Raw genomic sequence first — 24,919 nt, forward strand, 5'->3', positions numbered from 1 at the left:
GTGTGTGTGTGTGTGTGTGTGTGTGTGTGTGTGTGAAACTGACACTTAAATTAGCCGGGGCCTGTAAAAATGGGCTTCCTCCACAGTACGGGTCATGAGAGGCCTGTCCCCAAGGATCTGTGAATTTCTTTTTTAATACTTTCGAAGGAGGTCGGTTTGGACCTGCCAGGGCGTGTAGGTGGTGGGTGGGTTGGAAACGGGAGGGGGGGGGGGTTGTAAAGCAGGAGTTCAGGGTTGAACATTTTTGGAAGGGTGGTCCAGTTGCGCTCTAGCATTTGCTCCCATTCTGACACTGATGCAATAGAGCTGGCATGCAGACAAGTCCGTGGGATGAACCGTGAATCTTCAGTGGGCTCCCAGGTGGCTGCAGGCCGTGCTCAGTGCTGGCGTAGGACGGGGTCTATGGAAAACAATCCTAGCTCTTACGCCACGTATACAATGTTACACTGGGGCCTTTGGCCAGGTGGGGAGTTCCTGCTTTATTGATTTTTATTACTTTCTGACAACATACTTCTCTTTGTTTGGCCAGCAGGGCAGTACATTTCCATCCTAGGGTGTTGAGTATGAGTTGGAGGATAACTAGACTTAAGCTTTGTGGGTTTTTTTATAACTTCCCTCATTATCCTTCGTTTACTTTCTTAGTGTATTGCAACAAAGGTGTAAAACAGTGTTTGGCATTGAACGACCACAGACCACACCGCTGAGCTGTCTGTAGGTTCAAAGAATGAGCCACGTCCTTCATTTGATACACTGATGTCACTATGTGTCACAAGCCCCTGCAGTCCAGTCCTGAGGGCTACTTCTGTACATAGCTAAAACTAACTAGGTGTCCATTCCAAGATCATTTATCACTTTAAACTGCCAAACACATTATTGTATACCTCCAATACCTTGAATACAGTTTTTTTTTCTTCTTTATGATAAATAGGTATTTAAATGATTTTCTTTTTTCAGGGGCAACCTGAACTCAAAAAAATAAGCAGTGAGTTATTCTGTGAGCGTGTCATCACAGATTTGTGAGAGGGAAGGCGAAGTCCCCTGTGGCATATATTGAAACCTGACATGAAGCCAGCAGTGTTGACTCAGAATGCCATTTTTACCCCTCGTCTGAACTGACTAGGTTCTGACGCTCGCCGACCAGGGGAGGTAACCAAATGTGACCTTCTCTCATTACAACACCTACAATTTGTTTTTCTTTTGCCTATTTGCAACGTTTTCTGGCCTTTTTTCCACCTCGACAGCCTACATTTCGGGCTACAAAACTTTGCTGTTTTCTTTCCTTTCTTTCTCGTAATTGCCTACAATTTGTATGTTTGCAACTATTTAAACATGTGGGTAAACACACACACACACACCCACAACTACAATGCTCCAGCACATATAATATGAGTGAGAGGACACTACCAGTGTGCCATTCTGTTAGTCTCTGAGGTATTAGCCAATTGAAACCTCTTCTCTGTTTTCCCCTCTCTCCTTTCCTTCTTCTTTGAGAACAGAGGTATTCTGAGCTTCTCCACCTGGATATTTGAATTATTCAGCCATGCAGGAAGCAGGCCTTTCTCCCCACTGAGTAGTGGTGGGTTGTAAAGGCTAAAATTGCTTCATCATGCCAAAGAGAAAGTATGCATACATTATTTAGTTAAACCTGAGAAAATCAGACTTCTCCCTAGGTATTTGTGTCTGTGCAGTCTACTTAAATTTCAGAGAGGTAGACATTTTCCTTCCTGCCTGCACAATAACGACATCCATTAATTGATAGAAATATTTTGGAATACTAATACTCAGCTTTTCTTAAAACCTCCACAAAATGTTACCTATTCATATTTTTTGGTATGCAGAGAAAGAGGTTTACTAATCATTTAAGTGTTTTCAGGAAAGGAACCCACTTTTCAGTTGCTCAATAGATTTCTTCAAATATTTTAAAGCCTGCACTTACTTTACCGCCTCCCTCTTCCCTTTTCTCATTCACACAGACATACACACACACACACACACAGACACACACACACACACACACAATACTGAACATTCTCACCCTATATTTGTTCTTGGACTTGGCAGGTTTACTTGTCAGGTTTACAGGTCCCGGTTGCACTTCTACACATGTTTGTCTCTTTAAACAACTGAACGGCTGACTCATTCTCTTTTTCAGGAGAAAAAGGGAAAAGATAAGGGATTTCACACCTCTGACCTTCCCCCTGTCTCCTGTACTCACTAACACATGTGCACACCAGGCCAACACTGTATCTAGTCCAGAGCCTTATCTGCAAAACACAGACTTAGCATTTACGCAATCAACAAGGCACTGTCTCAAAGACAGCTGCCATTTCAATGATCGTTTGTGAGGTTAGACTCCCCCCACCCAAAAAAATTGTCTTTAATTTAGCATTGCTAATCTAATAGAATAGTCTCTTTCAAATAAATCACTAGATTTGCTAGTTGTTAGAGGTACTTTTGCACACTGGCAATATTGTGTTTTTCCCCTCCTGTCTGCTATGAACATCTCCATGCCATGAATAATGCAATTAAGTATGGCTAATGCAGTGTGGCTACATTCCCAGAGTCAGTTCAGTAACACAAATTATAAACCTTATGAACTGAGAATGGATTTTTTCTGTCTTTCAAACCTAAAATCTTTTTAATATATTTTTTTGAGAAAAATTGGGTGTGAATGAAAGGCTTGTCTATGAAATGTTCCACACAAAGTGACCCATGCTAGCAATCATCATCACGTCCCCTGAAGAAAAGCAGTATATAATTTATGTTCAGGATTACCTTGCCATGACAACGCCAAGCTGTCGATTAAGATGGTAGGACGAGGAAAGCAGCAGTACGTCTTGTGGAATTCTGTGTGTGTGAGTGGGGGGGGGGGGGGGGGGGCAGTTGAGCTTGTTTCCAAGGGGTTGCTCAGTTTGGATGGGGGTTGAGGGCTGGGCAGGGAGGACAAGGGGTACTGAGGTGGGCCGGTCCAAATCGATAGCGGGGTCGTCCGTGGCGGCTTTCTGATGAAGTCAACTGTTGTTACCGGTGCTCTGGAGAGCAGAGGTTAGGCACGGCGGAATGCAATTTCTTGCCATCTGACAGAGCGGCAGAATAAAGTGGCGCACTCTCCTCCACGATTGCAGGGAATTGCTTCTCAGGGTGACAAATGATTAGCTGTTATCTCTGACTGAATTTGATTCCTACAAGCAGCTGAGTCAGGTAACTCTGGGAGGATCTGAGGGCTTTTTACAGGAAATGAAATCGGCTCCCCAGCCACACCAGGACAAAATATAATCCTCTCTGTCAGAACAAGATTACTACTTTGTCTAATTGGAGACAGCTTTCCTTCAGCTAGCCTATTTACCCAACAGTGCAGGTGTCTGTTTGTCCTTGTTTGTTTGAGATCCGTGGCAGTGACTTATATAAGTCTCTTTTTTCACCGGACTTTACTGTTCTTTATCATATTACATTTTGGAAAGGGGTTAAGGAGGGCTCTTCTTGCCTTGCTCATTGTGTATTTGATTTATACATGTGTGGCAAAGATCCATAGAAATGCGGTGCCACAAGGATGAATGATACTCTGCTGATTCTCCGAGGCTTGTATCGGCCATGCAAATTTACAATGCGGCCGCTAACAAGCACTAATGACAAATTGTATTCCTCCAAAGAGTGGGGTAAGGATTTTGACACATTACAACGTTGTTGGAATTCAGGCCTTTGACTGTCTAATGGTTCTTTGGCACCTTGGATTTCATTTTGGAGCCAATTTGTAGCTCAGACAGTGAGCGACCAGGGCAGGAGAGGTGCTCCACACACTCCAAGAGCCACATGAAAAAGCTCAAGGTGTTAAAGCTTGATTAGTTCCTCTCGGCAGTATATCGGCTGGGTAGTTGTCACCCTGTGAACACACTTAAAAGGCAAACTGGTAGCCATTCCCTCTATCACACCTTACACTGACCAAAACAGATAATAGGTTAACAAGGAAAGACACACACACACACACAGTGGTAATGAAAGCTCTGGAACAGCCATATAAAAGGGCTGTGTCAAATGTCTTTTTATCACAATAGTTAACAGAGCTTGTGTCTTTGTAAGCCCAAGGAATTAATAACGAATGTCCATAACTGATGTTAACTCAAACTTTGTATGTTAAAAAGCATAGGCGTAGTTTATATGTGTGTTGGAGGTCGAGTACACACATTATATACACAAACACAAAGACTGAAAGTAAAGAACATTTAGGGCCTTGTCAGTCCATACTTCCTGTTTAAGCACCCACGTGGGAGTCTCTGGCATGTCGTGTGTGTCACAGGAACAACATAAAATCTCTCTGTCAGCCCTTTGTTTTCATTAACTGAAACAACAAACAACAGAGAAGGGGAAAAACGGAGTTGTCTCCACAGGCGCTGCCGAAAGTGCCTTTTGGACTTCCTGTCTAGATCAGGAGATAGGTGAGGAGCTAATGCTTCACCTCTGTTATTCGAGTTTCAGATCTGCTCTGTGTCCTGCAGGAGAAGAGGGGTGGGCAAGGGGAGCTACCCAGGGAGGAGGTGGGGAAGGCAGGGTGGCATCTGTGAGCAGTCCCGTCGCTTGGATCTCACTGATGGTTTAACCTGGTGATGATATGCCTAATGCTGGGCTCGGAGGGAAGCTGCCTCCACCCCCCACCCCTTCACCTCACCCCTCCATCTCACCGCTCCACCTCACCCCTCCATTCCCCATACACCGTGGGAGCTCTACTTGGAAGAAAAAAAAGTATTTATGTGATTTATGACTCTTACCATCAGATATACCCGCGGGTGCCCCCCCGCACCCCTCCCCTCCACCCAGGCCCTTACACAAAGACTAACTGACTGAAATGGATTAGACTTAGTTATCCGCAAATGGATCCTGGGCTTGAATTTCCTCTGTCCTGTTAACTCACGCACTAAGGCGACGTATTATTGCCAAGGTGGAGTGGGCCCGGGCAACACACTGATCTGCCATGGCTGTGTTTGCCTGCTGTAATTACCTGTTTTGAACAAGTTAATAGCCGTAGGAAACCCGTTTTGCGGGGATAAAAGGACTGTATCTCGTGTTCAAAGCCATGAGAGGGTTGACATACAAGGGGGGATACTTTTCTTTTCTATGCTTGAAAAATAAATTCCTTATCAGGTATGCACTTAAAAGGAAGCCACTGTTGGAAGTGCACTGTCTTGAGAAAAACAGGGAAGATGAAAGGCTTTTGTTAAAAGTTACGCTCGGTCCAGGTTTCCTGTGCTAGCTAACTCCCCTGTCCCTCGCAAGCGCTCCACTCTTCCTTTTGCCTCCTCATGCACGTTGTCTTTGAGGGGAAAAGTAAACCCTTCTTGCTGCCTGCCAGTTTAAGATTAAATACCGAGATGGCGACAGGAAAAAGGCAGGGAAGAAAAACAAAAGGCAGGGTGGGTGAGGGATGTTGTGAGAATTAACAAGTTTGGCGACGGAAACTGCCAGTTAGTCTGATGTTGCAGAGTCCAAACATGCTACTCTGGCATTTCGATGACATGGTGATCTGTCGGGGTAACATCGGTTCAGGGTTGATAAAAAAAGAGCTCTCATCCTTTTAACCCTATCACCTGCTCAAGACAAGTTAGGCAGCTGAACAGCAGAAGCCACAAAAACACCACTGGCATAAAATGCAGCCATGGCAATGGAACTTCAGTTTAAATTTTGCATCTTTACACTACCTGAACTATTGCATTTTGTTACCAAATTGCATGGATTTGTAAGCAAGCATCCTGTGGACATAGGGTTAACAGGAGCACTTAAAGTCTTCTCACAGGGTACATTTCCTCTGGTTTACATTGTGCAAATCATTTTGCCTGGGAGTGCTCTAACAGGGAAAGTAGAATTAATATGACTTCCGGTCAAGATGAAAATTTGAGAGCTGCCAAGTCACTGGGGGTTCCGAGTCAGAGGAAAGAGGTTTTCAAGGAACTTTGAGGAAGTATCAAGAAACAATGAGCTTACGACTTTGTCTGGCTTAGCTCTCCCCCGGCCTCCTAATCGTCTGTCTTAGAGAAATGGCGATAGCTCGCAGGCAGTGACAGTGCCCTGCGTGTGTGAGTCTGCTGTGAGAAAATCCTGCACCGCAGTCTCTAAATGAGACTCCATAAGCACAATAATGTGTTTAACTTGTAAACTAGTAGGAGACGGATTACCAGGGTAGGCAGTGCAGCGTGGAGGCAACGTTTCAACTGTTCACCTTTTGCCTCCACATCTGTCCTGCTAATGGTCCCTTCCCTTCCCAGAGCTAGGGAAGCCAGTCCAAACCTCAGGCGCCATTTCTATTTCTTCCTCCATTCCCTTTTTCCAATTAGAGAACTACTCATTATTAGTTTATTAGCAATAGCGAGCTTCGGCAAATGTGTTTGCGGATATTCCGTTGTTAATGAACAAATTCAAACCCTATTGAACGCGTTCGCAGCTGTGAGTGCTTAGCTAATAATAGTTTCCCAAAGACAAAAGATTAAGGAAATAGCATTATAGGGGCATAACAATAGGAGCCCATTGGAGCTCTAATGGCATGCTTTTCATTTAGAAATGGTTTCCTTTTTAGCATTCTGGATTCTTGGCCTGCTTCTCTCTGGGCTTCTCCTCTGTGAGGACCTGCATCTTCCCCTACCAGGGAATTTACCCTGGATATAGAGAAGGGAGCGGGATTGAGATGGGGGGATTGACACACAAAGAAGGTGTTTCCACCTGTGGGAACTGAACTCCCCAACACCCCCCCTTTGTGCCTCCTCATTGGCAGGCTTCAGCTCGGTCTTAACAAGGCAGGTAAATTGTTCATTAAGACCGAGGTAAGGGGGTGGGGGAGGGGTTGGGAGGGCAAGCGGGGTAAAAAGTGAGAAGAACAAACAAGTCGAGGCATTTGTTCCTGGTGTAATCTACACATCAATTATCCCGCTGTGCTAATTAGCACCTTTCCTTACCCCAGGTACCTAAGCATTCACACATGCTCAGTCTTTCATGCTGCTGATCAAAAAAGGGTGGATTGACGGAAACACAGGGAGGCTGAACCCAAGGGTGGAGAGAAAAAAGCCTTAGATCAAAATTTCCTTTTTACTCACGAAACTCCTGTGTACCCTACTCTCTGGTCCCCCTTGACATCACGCCAAAGAAACCACTCAATTATGTAAGGTACATACTTATATATTATATAGTTCATGCCCATCCATGCATATTATTGACAAGAAAATGTGTTGATATGGTTAAACCGGGGTAGCAACCATTTTTTCTTTGTAATTTTACACACGGGCAAGCATGAGGTCATTTTTTTTGTTAAATTTAATGAAGTTTTGTCTTGACTGAATTTTCAAGAATAGTCTCCTCACACATTGGCCAAGATGTTAGGATGTGATGGTTAGCACTGGCAGAATGAGTACAGCACCCAACCTCACCAAACAATCTTCAACAACACCTTAAAAGATGTTCTGGAAAGAAAAGGATATAGGCTCTTTGTAATGTAAAATCCCTCTGTTATGCAATAACCTTCTAAAAGGGGGTGTTTTGTTTAACTGTCCTGGGTAAAGATTGGGCCTTATAAAGGTGCATTTAGCATGTGAAAGGCCCTTAGGAGGTCCCCATGTGGCCTGTGGACCAGTCAGAAATCATAATTAGAATTGACTTGGAGGCCCCCTACATTCTCACTGTGGGGATGCCCCTTGTGATATAATTAACCATGTAGTTTCTATTTCCTCTGGGCGTAGAAAAGGCAGGTGAGACATGAAAATAGTTAGAAAGCCAAACTCAAGGAAAAAAATACTGATTCTGTTTACTCATCATCCATAACTTATGGACTGGGACCCGATGAGTGTTTCTGCGCTCGCTTTGCCGACTGAGTGAACGGTACAGAGGTTAAATCTGTCTTCTGCCTCTTGCAACACCTATTCGCTACACAAACACATGTCTGGGAGATGATACCTATCTTTATCAGCTTCACACATGGACCACATGAGTTGTCAGTGGTGTAAGAATGAGCAGTTTTCCCTTTTCTTATTTTTTATTTTTTGCATCTTAAGATTGGCCTAGTGTACAGTGGCGATGAGGCTTCTCTTTTCTCTCTGTCTGTGCTGGCGGTGACTAATTGGGAAGTGGTAACAGTGTCAGGCTAGGCAGCCTCTGGAGGCTGTATCCCTGTAGGGCGCTGGGCCCCGTTGTCAGGGGGCGCTCATTTGCTGATTGGAGAGCCGAGGTTGCGGGATGAAAAGAGCCCATTTCCTGCAGCCCGTTTGATACCTGGTGGGGATGCTATTCAGGTGACAAAGATCCAGGCACAGAGGGGGGAACAGATGTGATTTACACACTCATTACCATCTGAATGAGGTGCTCAGATTGGCCAGACCAGGGGCCCTGGTCTTCACCTGGATAGTTCCCCCTCTGATCTTTATCCCATCTGAGGGCCCTGATCCCCACCCCCACCCCCCCTGACCCTTTTAAAGCCCCCTTCTGACCCCCAGCTGGTGACTGGCAGAGTTTTATGACAGTAAGCGGTCTCTTCGACAGCTCGGAGCACAGATGCTATTCAGAAAATGTGCCTTCACACCAATTTTTTTCCTCATTGTGTATGATAAAGATCAGGGAAATTTGTCCTTAACAATGAATCCAAACTACTGCTATTCATTTGGATGTCTGCCAACTACTATATTTGACAGTGAGACCTTATTTCATATTTCCGATATGAATACATTAATAATGTTCTTTACATGGGGCTGCTGGTGCAAGAATCAGAATATGAGTTTGATGGAAAAGACAATTTATGAAATGTCAGAGTTAATAAATATCTGTGGATGTAGACTATTCCTTAAATGAAATGTTAACAGTATTTTTTGAGGGGGAAAGATTTCAAGACCAGGAGACTAATATAACAAAGAGAGATGTTATACTGACAGCTGCAGCGGTGCTATGCTTCAGGTGCAAAGCCTCAATGTGTATCCATGTGCCTGAGATAATCCTCCTCCTGGCTACAGCAGTTTGGACGTGAACAACCTTGACCGGATGAAACCGTTTTTTACTTTCTTATCTCATGGTCTGCTTGACAACCTCACAAAGGTGAGACTTATTTGTGAGAACAGAAAACAATCACTCACATAGTATGAATGGACAAAACATGTTCTGGCCTATAGTTATTGTTTGTCCTTCTTCTGTTAATCCCATTTTCTCCTTAAAGTAAAGCAAATCACCATCAAATGGCCTTTGTTAAAGTGCATAATTACAACTCAGGTTCTGCTTAACTGCTATTAACAAAAACGTACAGTAATCTGTTCTGGCAGTGCAATATGTTACTGAGCTCTCTAATTAATCTTACAGGAAGTGTAATAAATTTACTATATCAGATTGAAGCAATACTGTATATAGATTTATTAAAGCTTTTAATCAGTTCTGGCAAAATTAATTTTGCAATGATTGCTTACATTTGAATTAGCATATAGTTAGTGTCAGTAATTTATTTTTATGGATTCCTTTTTATTAAAATGAGGCATATGGCCCTTTAGCATAACAACATAGCAGATTTCTCTGTTGAGTGCCATTATGTATGAAAACAAAACATATCTTGTTGTTGAAAGGACAACTCAACTTTAAATTGTCCTTTGACCTGTAGAACTAACTTGACATTCAGCGTAAACAGGTTGTGTTTTTGATATAGTCGTCCTCCCTGGCCTTGGTAAGTGTAGATCATACTCCCAGTGACGCAACTTACTTTGTCCCTGATAAATAGAAACATGATAGAAGTCATGCTACAAGAGAAAACACAATCCTTCTATCCTCCCCCTCTCATTTTCTCCCCCTGCTTTGTCTCACTCCCCCCCCCCCTCTCTATCTCTACATACACACACACACACACGCATGAGAGCTCTGCAGCACTTGCAGAAGGCTGTAATTGATGACAGTGATGCATGAATAAATAAAGGGAAAGCACCGGTGTTATAGTGGTGGCTGTACACAAGAGCAAGGCCCACTACCTCTCTGAGGGCTTGAGCTAACTCACAGTACAACAGAGCTCCAGAGTCAGGTCATATTAAACAGCTAGCTGATAACACTCTGCTGTGACTATCAATTTGGTGTCTGCCACACCCCACATCAGACCAACAACAGGCACTGTACTTCCCTCCGTCAGCAGATTCCTTTACCTGAAACTTACTGTGTGTGTGCGTTTGCATGTGTGTGCGTGCGTGCGCTTGTGTGTAAAAGAGCAGTCTGTGGAGAGGGCTGGCGGGGGCGGAAAGGCAAGAGGGTGAGGCGTGGACCTGTGGCAGTGAGCCATGGTGTCCCTTTGCAATTGGGGAGGGGCCCATAGAGAGAGAGAGAAAGAGAGAGAGAGGGGGGCGGGGGGCAGGGGAAGGGACAGAGAGAGAGAAAGAGAGAGAGGGGGGGGGGCGGGGGGCAGGGGAAGGGACAGAGACAGATGAAGAGGCTCAAACAGAGCCATGGCCACAGAGAGAAGACAGGCCCAGATAAGAGTATCAGCTTACAGTACATTCAAGCATACACACACAGGCAGGAATATGCTCATGCACACACCCTCACTAAACACTCCTATAAAAAAGTCTGATCTCTCTGTTTGAATGGGGAAATCACAGGAGCACTTTAGCAAACACCTAAGTATAATAATAAAAGAATCCTGAAGAGCCAGACCTTTCTAGAACTACCATATCATTTTGAATTTGCTAGTTTGGATTTGAAGTTCAGTATAGCCCTTATTTGCTTTGAAAAATGTTGTCTGGGGCTCAGCATTTATTTTTATTTTCGGAAGGACATTAATATTTCATTAGAAACTTGACTCGTCAATACAAAACACCATTTAAATATGGCTTTGATCTGCTATCTCAGGACTGCATATAATCCATCTGCTTATAGTAGGCAGAAGAGAGATAGGTGAGCTTTCCTTCGTCCTAACAGGGATGGCATTGATGCGCAGGTGCTCTTTTAGCAGTCACCATAGTAATTGCTTTACAATTTACATATGCATACATTCATACACAAAGAGCACACATTTTAAATAGTTTAAGCACTTGCTGCATTTACGGACGAGAGGGTAAGAAGCATTTAAAGGCCTTTTTAGTCAAAGAAAATGAGAAATTGTCTCCCTTTATCCGAGAAAAGTACCAGTTTGCCCACGACTCAAACTGAAGTCGTTTCATCCTGCGAAAGGTTTTGTGTGTATTTGGTTAGTTACAGTAATTATAGCCAATAACTGACAGCCAAAATCATGCAGGAGAAAGTAAAGGCTGTTTTCTCGCGCAAGGCCCCGCTGCAGAACATCTGCTGAGAGATTTGCATATTAATTAACCCATATTAACTCTAATTATTCTGGGAAATTATCAAATAAATTAAATTTTCTAATTTTAACCTTTCCTTTGCTTGACGTATGTCAGTGCTAGATGAAACCTAGCGCTCACTCTCACCTGAGGTGTGATCTTAAGGAGTATGTTATTTTTGTTGTTGTTTTTTTTTTTTTTTTTTTTTTTTTTTACTCTGAATTTCCCCTCCCTCTTGTCCTGAGTCCTGAGGGCAGCCTAGGGATCTTTTGTGTGCCTTCCTTTTTTGGGGCTTGTTCGTTGGGGAGGCAGGGGCCCAGCATATTTGTCGAGAGCAGGAGCGTGTGTGCATGGAGGCACAGATGGTGGATCCACACAGGCTGAGGGAAGGTGGACCCTCACAGTAGTTAAGCAAACCTTCAAGCTTTCTCTGCTCCCAGCCTGTTGCTCAGGACTCTTGCAAACAAATGGGAGTTTAATTCAATTACAGTAATGCTACTGTGGGTACAGAAATTATTGAAAATTACCTCCCCCTTCCTGACACACTCAGAATCCCCCCCCCCTTCCAATGAAAGACACACCCTCCCCCAGACACATACTCCTCCAGACACACACTCCCAGGTTTACACATCGCTGAGTTTTCATCATTCATCGCCTCTACATAGCTGCCCCTCTCTTTTCAGGCCTTTGTTCCCCCCATGCTACTGCCCTTTTACTGGTTATAGCTCATTCGGCTCCCCCTTCAATCTGCCATGTACAGTAACATAAGATAACTGGAAGTCCGTTTACCATACTACCATTCCCATTGACTTGCATTATTGAGTGCGCAAATTGTGAAATACAGCACATTACTAATGGGGGGAAAACAGAAAGGTAAGATATATCAACAACCTTCCTCCCACATACCTCAGTTCCTGCCCTGAAAGACTGATTATCTAGGGTGCAGCCCACTCAAAGCCCTAAACTGTTGTTAAAAGAAATTATGACTATTAAAAGGTCATTGTTAGACCCGTTCCAGTGGGTAGCCCACAAGGCTATGACCTCATTTCCACCTTAATGCCTATTCTTTCACCTCCCCCTGCCTACCCAACCCCCCTGCCAGCTTCTCCCTTCCAGCCATTCAGGTGATCTGCCTAGTTCACATTCATGAGACAGGAGAGAGTGCGAGCGGTTATCCTCCAATAGGGTAGATGTCCCCGCTCATTACCAACATGGATAGGGAGGGAAGCAGCACATCACCTGGAGCACAGCCTTAACCGCTAGCCAGGCAGCCAGAGCTTGTGTGCGTCACCTCTCTCCACACCGCAGCGGGAGCAGTGTGGACAGGACAGGCCCCTCTCTAAACATAGAGTATGGACAGAAGGCTCACAGGAACAAGGCTCCTTAAGCACATGTAGCTCTTGTATTTCGTATTTCTATTTTGCGCCTTATTATGGATGGAGTGCAGGTTCAGCAAAGCCCAGCTTGGGGAACTCAGAGGGCTATGTGGTTGAGAGTAGACACTCAGAAGCAGCATGGCAGTTCCCTCATCAAAGGTAGGTCTTAATGGCTGTGTGTTTGATGAACTATTAGTGATCAAAGTTATGCCTATCCGAGTTTTGGTATATATACTGTAGATACTTGTGATGTGTTTTTGTCTGTCGGCGTGAATAGCTTTTGTACATATAAAGCGTGTTGAATTGACTTTTCATCAAATTAATTGAAGAAAGCTGTCAAAGGTGAAGTGTTGGTCATTCCGTTTTTCTGGAAGATTACGATATTTGAATCAGACTCTGTCTCTTTTTATTGACTCCATCTTTCCTTCTGTGCTCAATTGTAACTTTTATTTCAGATGCAGTTCCTGTCACCCTATCCATAAACAATTGCAGTTACCCTCTGTATCAAAAGACTGACAGCCTAATACCAGTACTATGAAAAGGTTATGTCAGAGAGTTCTAAACCTGAAATTAAGCCAGATTGGAGCAATTACAAGTGTCATTTTAATTATCTGAACAACTTCAATACAAGATGTTCCCTTTTTCTACGTCAATTCAGGAGAAAAAAAATGAAAGCACGTTTAATCAAACAGGTAGCATCAGTCAGAAAATGTCAGCCATAATTGCCTTTTGTTTGGAGTTGACACTTCAACTAAGGGAAAAATAGAAAGTGTCATCTGAAGAAAACACAGCAAAGGAGTAAACATTATCATTTTTTTGTCTCGCTCCTCTGTTACACAAAAGATTGATTAGTAGTGAAGTACAGAAGAAAATAATGGCCTGTGTGACATTAGTAGGTTTGAATGACTTTTGTTGCGACGCACAATGCCTAAGGCAGTCTTGTGCATCAAGACGGTATCTGTCAGGGACGTCACTTTAACAATGCTGCCTTTCTAAAGTTAATGCTAGCTACACGTTTGACTTGACAAGTTCCACACTGTCATTTCTGCCTTCTTTGAGCTCTGCATTGATAAATACTGTCCTGACAGCTGACGTTTGAGTAGATCACATTTACTGGAGCTTCCCTTTACTTTTCAACCTCGTCTGCAGAGTTGTGGAGGCCTACCCTTTGGGACATACACAGGCATCTCTTGTTGGGGATTATTTGGACAGTAAAATCCTTTGTGGTATTATATATGTGAGTAACAGACAGCACACTGTTTTAATCACCCAACAACAGTGAAATTGAACTTTTCCCTTGTACCAGTGACTCACTTTACTTTGTTAGTAATCGGTCTTCTCCTGATATTTGGGGCTAATATACTAGCTCCTATTCAAACCTCCTATTTGCCCAGAGCCTATCCTCTCAATTTCCATGTCCAAATATTGAAGTCAATGTGTGTTTGCCGTCGTTCGGGTGTTATTCGGAACGCGACGTAGAACACCAAAATGAAGCCCCCTAAGACCCTCCTGGAAAGAAAAAAGTCTTTTTAAACCTGTCCAGCCTTAGATAATTTCATTCACTCCTCCTGGCCCTGCTTGCATTCAGTCTGCGTCCAGAGATCAGGTTTTCAGGGGTGGGTTGATAGCTTCCCAGGCCTCCTGCTCTTTTGTTGTAGCAGCCTGCGAGGCCACCCATAGAAAGTTGGGAGAAAGGGGGTTGCTGCACGTTGCTAAGAAATGGTTAAACCTTTGGGATAGTGGGAGGTGGGTTTTGGAGGGATGGGGGGAAATATAATAAAAGCGCATTATGCCAAGGTATATCTGGACCACACAGCAAGTTTGAAATGTCTCACTTTCTTTGGCTTTCCCTTTTTCTTTTTCATGTCTGAGGGCATTACCCAGCCTGAACTTGCCTAAACCCTTGTGGTCACACCTCTTGAAAAGGTTTTGTTTCTCCCGTCAATTGGTATTCTAACCAGGTCAGCGGATTCTGCCTGCCTCGTCTGCGCAGCCGTTTTCATTTTAATTTGCACCTGTTGTGCAGTTGTTCGGAAGGCAAGTGCAGACCCGTGGATTATACAGAGATCACGTTATGAACAGATATGTGCAGTGTTTTTCCCCCTTAAGTTTGAGAACAAAAATGGGGCACCTAATTTTCATTTTGGACAAATGAAGACGTGCATGAGTAGCTATGACAAAATGTCTGGACTATCAAAAGGGTTGACGTGTGCCCATAGATTGATATAAACCCATAATTAATAGTGTCAATTAATCTTTAGGTTTGGCTTTTCTTTTTTAAGTTGTTATTTCATTGTTGTTTCACATAGAAAAAATAGCAAAAATGGTTGAGCTTTTTCACAAAGTGGTTGTTTTTAAATAGCTTTCCCATGATGTCATACCCTCTTGTTCTTCCTGCGGTTCTGTGCATGTGTTTCTCCAGAGTAGTGTTTTAGGAACTGGCAGTGAGGTGTGTTTGTGCATGATGCTGTGTTTCTCTAGCTGAGCTCATGCCCACTCTTTAGTTCCCTAATAAGTCTTTTGACTTCCTTCGTGGGACAATTTATGGACCAGTGTGTAGGCCCAAAAGCGTTGTGCGGACTGACTAATTCACAAACAGCCACCTTCAATTGAGTTCACTGACCTTATTTACGGGCTGTCTATTTTAGGAAAATCTGCCATGTGTCTGGGACCAAGTGTTGTGGAATCAAGCGGGCTGCTACTTGTGAGTTATGGGTCTTGACTGCGCTGTATTTTATTTTTCTTCCGTGACGAAGAAAAGCTAATCGGAGTGTAATGTATTGTATATCTGGTCTTATCCAAATATCTCAGAAACGTTTTTTTCCATTGACAGTTGTGCTTATGAATATGGCTTGATTTGGCCATTATTGTCTTGCATGTAACATAGAAAAAGGAAAGGAAGGAAGTGTTTCACCAGTCTCTCTGACAGCACGAAGGTGGAGTGTGATGAATATCAACATATTACTGGGGGTTAGGCATCTCGCATGCCATGGTATGACAGACGTGCCACTTGTAAATATCAAAACTGTGGGCCATCTCAAACATGGCAGGTATGCTTGAGATCTAAGCCCCCCCACTCCAACACACGCACACACACCCGCAAGGTGCAGCTAGCTGGCATCCCAGGCAGTTTACGGCAACCCGAAAAATAGTGGCTATTTTGGCATGTCTACATAGCAGCTGTCTATGCACCATGATGGTTAAGCTGCACATTCCAGTGGCACTAATGTAATTGGGGTGTAACCCACAAAAAAGGATGTCTATCCCAAACACGGACCTGTAATCAGGACCTGATCCTGGGAGCAGCTTCAATCATTTTTTTTCTTCTTCTCTCCAATACAGGAATACATTGGGAACATGAATCGAAAGAATTACACCCCTCATGTTCTCTTTTGTTGTTCTTCTTGTTGCAGCGTTGAACTACGAGAATGTGCTGGAGACGGGGTCTGAGACCGAGGAGGAGGACAAGCTGCTGGTCTCCGAGGAGGACGGCCTGCTCAACGGAGCGGGAAGCCCGGCCAGCATGCCCAACCATGAAGGCTCCCCGAGAGTGGGCCACGCCCTTCTGACGAAGGAGGAGGACGACGACGACATGAGGGACAGTGGAGTGGACCACGTTTGGCATGACAACGACATGCTGAGCGCCTCAGTCGACGGTACTGGTGAGTGTCTTGGCCTGTAAGGGGCACCCACGCTCAGATCACAGCCAGAATTTCCGAGCTTATTTCACTTTCCATGAGATGAAAGGCTTGCCAACAGTACTCCTCACCAACACACATACGTACGCACATACACACACATACTCTTATCCCACAACTTAGATTCAACATTGCTGTCACATAGATTGAAGGCCCCTTTTTGACATACAGTAATATGGCAGAGCACAGTCAGGGGACGTTAACCTCATGACCAGTGGTAAACATAGTCTTGAAAATGACATTCAAAGGCTGTCGAAAATACGTACATATACATGTACATACATAGTCTCCTCCAACACAGTTAACATTAACCAAGTACAAGTTGGTAGTAAAGCCACAGTTTTATGTATTTACTGTAGCTACACTGTAAACGGTGAATCACAGTTATTCAATGACAGCATGCGCTGTGAGATCCAAAATAACACGTATTTCTTTTCATTAATGTTAGTGTCATTCTCAGCACATCAAGCCTCAGTGACTGAAATAATGTGTATCTGCAGTATCATTACCAATAATGTAGTTAATTTCAGACAGGTGATACATACAACATTTGTGATGCACATTTTTTTTCCAAGCATCACTGATAGCAGGGGCCTGGCCATGGATGCTTGAAAGATAAATACTTTTAATTAGGGGCAGAGGATAATCATTAAAGGAAGCCAGACTGCTGCAGAAGTCATTAACAATCTTAAATGAAATTTTTATTTTTATGATAGCCATTTACATGTATAATAAGAGTCAATGATTCTTAGAGCTGTGTGACAGAAACAGAGTGTGGCGAGAACTCATGTACGACACCCCATTTAAATGAGCCGGTGTTAGCTATTCATTTCTGTTAATGAACTAGCTGTGCAGAGTGCTGAAAGAGGAAATATTCAGGATAAAAAAAATTAAAAAGATTATCCAAAAATTGCACGTTATTGAACAATTTTGTGGATGTCAACATAAAGCTAAAACATAAGTGAAAATCAATCTCAAATGTTCAGTTTTTAGTGTTTACTCACAGTTCATTTTCCAAACTTGCAGTTGGGCTCTAATCCCTAGAAACGGAAGAAAAGTTAAATACATTCCGATAGAGGATAAACATGCAGCCATTGCATGCTGTAATTGTTTATTTGATAAAGCCTGTGGTGCCTTAATGTCTGTAATTCAACTATGTTGCAATTCCCAGTTAATATGCTTCTCATGTGATAAAACATCTGCCATATTTTTTGAGGAGGGTGAAGTTCATTAGAGAGATGCTAGAAGTCACTTTCCCAAGCTTGTGGGCACAGTGTTTGTCTGTCTTTTTTTCTCTCACGGTGCCTCACTGTCTGCAATGACACCTCAGCACATAGCTTTACCCTGAGATAAGCCATGCTTCTCTCCTGTCTCCTCGACTGCTTTGGTACTTTGTCCGCAGGATACAGGTTTTGAACTGAAGACCACAGAAAGGTTTCTTACTGTGCCTTTCCGGTTCAAGCACAATCAGAGTTTTGTGTCTGGAATTGTCCTTGACATTCTTTCATCCCACAATGGGGTGGACGCAGTGTGCTGAAACCATGACATCATTATCACTGACAGAGACTTTAAATAAATCACCTGCATTCTCCCCTACCCTTGTATTTTTTTTCTATCTCCTTTTCTGGACAGCTCAAGGATTTTCAAAGAAATAACAAAAAGGGGGGAGCCATGTTTTTACTCTTCCCTGTTCCAATAGTAACTGGCCATAAAAAGTAGGAATGTTTTCAAAATAAACAGTATGAATGGTGTTAAGTAAATAGGTGGAATTATGGCCGGGGAAAGGTATTCTGGACACCTGGTTTTTTTGAGAAATTTTAGTCTGTACTTTGTTTAGGTGTATGCTTTCTAACTCCCTCACCTCTTACATGTGTCACACGCACATGGGATTTATCAGCTACAGACAGAGAGAGCAGATAACAAACTCACATTTCACTTTCAATGATAAAACAACTTTCTTTGTACAAAGGAAAAGAGAAACAAAAAAGAACAAGAAGTGGTTTCAAATGTAGTGTGTGCAAGGTAGTAGAAGTGATATGTATGTGGTCTTAGCCCACCTCCTGCTGGAAGAACTCTAAGATCCCTTGACCACAGATAAGAAGGACTTTTAAGTTGCCATGTAAAGAGAGAAGGTGGCAAGTCAACTGTGCACAGACATTGTTTTTAACTAAGTAAATAGTACAGACAAACAAATCACTGAAGACGTGAGAAAAATGCTTTATCAACATTAAGTAAATTACAAATGTCAAAACTTTAGTATGGGATGTAATGGATTTCTTTTGGTAGCTATAGCGGGGGGTATTTTTCCCTGTTGCTCACCATGCACCAGAGAATCCTCAACAATGGTGCTAAAGGGCCATTTCCTTAGAGTGCAGTCTGTTTTGATGTCATTACTGAGAGACAACGGCACTCTAAAACCCCTCATATGCAAATGCATAACGGCTGGCAAGTTCCTTCCCAGTCAAGCTTCATGTCAAGGGAAAGTTTTAGTACTTCTCATTCAAAAGAATCCATTTCATTCTCTGAAGCTATTGGCCGTGCTTTTTTTTATCTGTTTGGTGCAGAAGGAAAGTGTTTCACTTTAAGAAAAGGATACAGTGGACCCTTACTTGATGATTGTCATTTTTTACAGAAACCATTATAACAACAACCCTTCCTCTACACTTAAAAACACATATTTTCCCTATAAATTTGGGCTTCTAGTGATTTTACTTTCAGTAACACTCTTTTATTTCCATGCTTTCATTTGAGTGATTTCCTTTGTGTAACTAAGGCAATCAAAGGATGGACTTCTATCAGTTTCCCCTCATTTTAGGTTTCACCCAGGTTCAAATAGCTACCAGAGTTTTTCCTCTTTCTTCTCGGAAGTACAATGTTATTTTTACAGACATGGCAAGAGAGTTACAGAGGACTCCTTAAGTCAATTGTCTTTAAGCCCAGAGTGTCCTCTGGTTAGCTTTGCCAATGGAATCTACCCAATGTCAAAAGATGTTTCATCCTTATTTATGGGCCTGGCTGTCAGCTGGTTATTTACAACTATCTTACCTGCACCAGGATGCCAAATGCAAGTCTGCCTTGGCAATCTAAAGACTGCATGCATTACATTGATTGATAATAGAACCTAAGTCCACTGTTTCTAAAAGCCCCCCGCAACCCTCAATCCCCCTTCACACACACACACTTTTTTTTCTTTTTTATAATTCTGTGGTTTACCATGGATTGTCGCAGTGTCATAGCTAGGGAATAATAATGGGGGCCTTTGTGGTGGTTCCTGCTCTGATTGCTCAGGTGGATGGGACTCCTTGAATTAATCTTTCTGTTTGGCAACTAAAGCTCATCCAGAATGGCAGAATGCTTCACACAATGTCTTGTCATGTTTAAGGCAAATAAGTCTGTCTGGTCCAGATGATAGCATTCATTAAGAATGCCAACCAATGCCTAGGCACACTGCAGCACAGCAAACCCTTTCTTTCTCAGGACCTTCCTGTGAAGTCTTTATTGTGAGTGTGGTCTGCTTGCTACTCTTCGGCACTAAACCCCATCTCCCTCTTCTTTTCTCTACAGATGAAATGAAAGATGAGTTTGACGCTATGGGGCCTGATGCTACTCTTCAGACAGTTGGAAACGGTACAGGTGAGTTCAATCCACTGGAAGGAGACGTTGCTTTGGAGGCCACACTTGGCCAATCTTGTGTGGGAGGTTGTGTGTCTCTATAAGTATTTGTGGTCCCGTTCTGTTCCCTGTTGAGCCAAATCCTACCTGCCATTTTCAATTAGACAAACAATGCAGATTTTTACCCACAAGCCTCATGGGCATTAACTTCTCCCTCCATGATCTAATCCTGACCACTGACTATTGGCCTCGGAGCCATCAGGGTAAACAGTCCCTTCATAACGGGGACCCTTCCTTAGAACTTCTTCTTGTGTGTGTGTGTGTGTATATGTGTGTGTTAAGAGTAAGAGCGTGTGTGGGTGTGTTTGGTGAATTTTGTTCTCTAAATGTTGACATGGCAAATGTTTCCATTCAAGACATTAAGGCTGTGGAAAGCATGCTGTGGCACTGCTTTGAAAACCTACCATTATTTTCATATGTATTCGTTTAAGTGAACTGAACAGTGCAATCGCATTACTGTGTAAGCAGCTTTTACCTAGGTGATTTCCTCTGTTACAGTAAAAATGTCTTAAGTTAGCTGTAGCGTAGCACACTTTGTTTATATTGAATTCACTTTCTTAGTCTGGAAGCACAGTATATGCTAAATATATGTTTATTAAGCTGCAGCAGACAGTTTATGAGCCATTCTTACCTTAGCACTCTCTCAAACTCACAAGAAAACAACAAAAACACACAGAGGACCTCTAATGAGAATGCAAGAAATTGTGATATCATACGATTAAAAAGATCCATTGACACCAATGACATTTTCATGCCATTTTTGACAAACAAATCCACCACCTTGACCTTTTACAAATTGGACCATAATAATCAATATCCAACAAATCACACTTTAGAATGTACCTAGGCTTAGAAAATGTCCAATTAAAAGGTAAATCAAATTACATTAATACATACAATTTCTGGTAAAAAAAAAATAAGGTAATTGTTTGTGTAGCATAGAAGTGATATTATTGTGTGAACAAGGCATTGAAATTCCTTAGTTTGATGTAATGCTGTTTTGCATGGAATGGACTTTTGAAGGTCTGTCATCTTTTGACTAATGAAGGTTGCTGTTTTTATTAGCCTTGTTTGTTTTTGGAAGCAGCTATCTCTACAATGCAGCTTAGGGATTCCCTGAAGAGAAGGGACTGAGAAATATTAAAGAACACAATGTGTGACTTCAGCACTTTTTACAGCTTAAGGCCTGTCTTGACTCTGGTCAGGCATTTTTTTGCAGCATTGTGGTTTGTCCCAGTAATCTGTTCCACACCAAATTAGCCAGCAAGAGACCCATTATTGACCTTCTTATGTGGAAGTCAATACAAGGGGAATGGGGTTGCACTGTGGATAAAACATATGTAAACAATGTTGGTGCTTTAAAGGCTTAGATAGCGAGACTAGATTTTGGGGGGGCTGCCTAATTACTGTAATCAAATACTCTAACCAAATTCTCAGTTATTTAGAACATGATAAAAAATGTTGTCAAGTCTCTGACATATCTGTTTATATTTACAACATAATTGGTCATGTGTTTTAGTAAATTAGTTGTCTGAAAAAAGAAATCCCATGACTCAATATAGTGGTTTTGTAAGATTAACTCATATCTCTTATTTTAGAAGCCAATGTGTGACAGGTAACACAATAATTTAGATGTATTCTTTCACAACTACTACCTTAATGTTTTGGAGGTTTTCTTCATCACATTTGGACCAACAATGTTCTCAGAGCAGTGCTGTAAGATATTTCTCTTGGGGAAGAATTAATCAAATTTTCTTCTTCCTCCCTCTTTTCCTTTATCTCCCCTTTCTCTCTCTGCCGTGCCTTTTCAGTGAAGAATGTTGATTGCACTTCAGAATTCGAGGAGTTCTTTGCCAAACGTAAGCTGGATGAGAGCGAGAGCCATGTTGTCAGTATCGCTGAGTACCTGCAGAGAGGTGACACAGCCATCATTTACCCAGAAGCACCCGAGGAGCTGACACGCCTCGGCACGCCTGAAGCCAATGGCCAGGAGGAAAATGGTAAGAATCCAGGGAGGGCAGACCAGCCTCAGTGACACGGGCAGCTGTTGGTCTCACAGATTCGCTGGATGCCTCTGTGTTTACCTTCAGTCTTAAGCAACAGCTGCCAGAGGTCTGAAACCAGATAGCTCACCTCTCAGGCTTGAGGGGGAACAGGGTTTGAATTAGAATGCATATATTATACATATTTTAGTAACTATATATTACTTAACCTTTTTTAAATTACCAATAGGAATCTATAGCTAAATGTGAGTGGATTTGGGTTTGGAGGGAAAGGGGGAGGGGTTTGGGGGTTTGGGCGTGTTCGTTGAAACCAGGCCAAGGTGCATTTTTCCAGCAGCACATCCTCTACACAATAAGACACAGAGGTGGATGTCATATTGCTTCAATTGAAAACTTCCAATGAACAGCAGACAAAGAGAACAAGGCTTATGACTGGGAGTGTGTGTGTGTGTGTGTGCGTGAGTTTGTGAGTGATGTAGAGGACAGAAGAATTGGCATGTAGTCAGTATGTGGCAATGTATGTACATTGTGCGTGTGTGTGCACGTGTGAGTGTGTGCGTTTGTGTGAGTGTGTGTGTTTGTGTGCGCATGTGTGTCTGTGGACGGGCACGGATGCCAGCCTGACACGATGGCACTCGGTAGAGCAGATTGCAGAGATACCTCCCATACCATTCCGGGCAGAACGCCCATTAGCTGCCATTGATTTGCTGACCCTTTGGCCCGCTTTCCCTCCCCAACCCTCCCCCCTCCTCCCCTTCCCCTGTCTCCTATGCAGACCTACCACCTGGAACTCCAGATGCTTTCGCCCAACTGTTGACCTGCCCCTACTGTGACCGGGGTTACAAGCGTTTGACATCGCTCAAGGAGCACATCAAGTACCGCCATGAGAAAAACGAAGAGAACTTTGCTTGCCCCCTGTGCAACTACACGTTTGCTTACCGCACTCAGCTTGAGCGGCATATGGCCACTCACAAGCCAGGCAGAGATCAGGTGAGAATCATATGGCCTATTTTTTTTCTTTTTTTTCACTTTCTCTCCTGTCGTTCACTCGCTCGCTTACTCACTCACTCACTCACTCACTCATTCTTAATGTACTATGATTCCTTGGAGAAAAGATATCATTTTGATTGGCAATCATTATTAATTTTTCATGGCATTTTGAAGATGCAGATCTTTTAATGGTAATAACTTTAATTGGGGCCTAAATGGTTTTTTGATGGCCTCCTCTGATATGATTTTGCAGTCCTATGTTCACGATCGAATGATTGTGTTAATTTCCAATTTAGAAATTTTATCTGCTCTTTAACTTCACTTCATTTCTTGCTTTAATGTTCTTAAAGAAGAACTTTTGCCATAGTACTCTAACACCTCAAAGCCATGCATTGCCCAAACATGATATATTCTCACTTCAAATTGTTTTGCCATATACCTAACTATCATGGGATTTCACTGGCAATTAATATGTGGCACATACCTCTGTGAGCTCTGTGAGAACAAGCACATTTGTTATTTACATATGAACAACAAAAAAACAATCAGAAAAAGAACAGGGAAGGTGTGAAGTAATCATAGAGGAAGCAATCACAGATTTTCTTAAGGTGACCTATTTTGACCTGCATAAGGACGCCTTAACCACAACCATTTTTAGCAGATTCTGTGACTATGGTGATATAATCAGATGTCAACAGCAAAGTCTTTCACCTGATCCACCAGACGGATCTAAATAGGAGCAGATGGCCTACTCCAGTGATCCTCTGTCCCAATCCTCCTATTACCTGCTATTGAGCCCTGTGTCTTCCATAAATGGCCATGGATACCTTCCACTCTATCACATACAAAGCCTCTTATCCTTATTCTAGTTTATCTTTTTTATTTGTAAGAAGATAAAATATATAATATATATTGTTAGAGCTTGTTTTTTTCACATGCTACCTTAATATTCTGGCTATTTTGTATTTATAAAAAATGGAGAATCAGTGTAAAATTATACCACGTATAGATCACAAAAAATTGATGTTGTCAATATAAAAAGTGTTTATTATGATTATTATGTTTATTATTTATAAAAGCAGCTTATTGGCCAACATCCCTTCTCTACTTAACCTATTAGAGAGAATATGACTAATTAGGAGCTAGTGACATACAAACACCCAGACATGTCCCCGCCCACATATGTCTAACCTTCCATGACACGGAAAGGATGGTGACAGAAAAAAAAAATCATTTGCCAGTGCCATTCACAATTAGAGAAAAGAGAATGATTGTATCTTATTAATGGTGTCACAACTAAAGTTTACTCAGGTCCTCAGAGGGAAGTAGGGGGAGCCAAAGCAGCTGTTGCTGTTTGTTTATGCAACTCAGCAACATACGAACGGTGGGGTCCCTCACTGGCGCTTGGCGGCCCAACTCCTGCTTGATCTTTGAAGGTTGCTGCTGTTTGAACAATCCTCCCTGTGTCCTGTGCACCACCATCTGTCTCCCCAGGAATGTGGGTAGAATCAGCACACCCCAGCAGTTGTCAGGCAGGATCAGGGGCTGGTTTCTCTGCGCTGAGAGATCTTTTGTATTTCCTAACCATTTAACATGCTCACCTCCCACTCTGAATTAATTGTGCATGCCTGGTGCGCCCATTTGCACGTTCGCTGTTGTTGTTATTGGTATTATATTTTGATTTTTGGAGGCCTCGTTTGAATTGCAAATTTGAGGGGTGCAGCTGATGTTTACCTTTGAACATTTTATCAAGGCCCAGCCTATGCCATGTATTCTCCAATTATTAAAGAGACGTTTGAGGATTCAAAAAACACAGCCAATTAGGAAATATATGAATCTGTGAAAATGTGCAATTCTTTATGTACAATTAAGTTATGAGCAGGTATGCAAACGGAAAGGCGTGTGAAATAGTTTGA

At 42.6% G+C, this 24,919-nt stretch overlaps 1 protein-coding gene across 3 annotated transcripts in view; it reads left to right on the forward strand.

Moving 5' to 3' along the window:
• zeb2b (zinc finger E-box binding homeobox 2b) overlaps positions 1 to 24,919 on the forward strand; it is a 64,245-nt gene that overhangs the window by 32,709 nt on the left and 6,617 nt on the right. For all 3 annotated transcript variants that reach the window (XM_084667907.1, XM_084667909.1, XM_084667908.1), the window contains 4 exons: positions 16,054 to 16,302; positions 19,903 to 19,971; positions 21,822 to 22,010; positions 22,789 to 23,003. In XM_084667907.1, the coding sequence (XP_084524033.1) occupies positions 16,054 to 16,302; positions 19,903 to 19,971; positions 21,822 to 22,010; positions 22,789 to 23,003 (722 nt within the window). The remainder of the gene's footprint in view (positions 1 to 16,053; positions 16,303 to 19,902; positions 19,972 to 21,821; positions 22,011 to 22,788; positions 23,004 to 24,919) is intronic.

The sequence above is a fragment of the Hypomesus nipponensis genome, chromosome 12 (assembly GCF_054491055.1).
Source record: "Hypomesus nipponensis isolate SF chromosome 12, ASM5449105v1, whole genome shotgun sequence".
NCBI lineage: Eukaryota > Metazoa > Chordata > Actinopteri > Osmeriformes > Osmeridae > Hypomesus > Hypomesus nipponensis.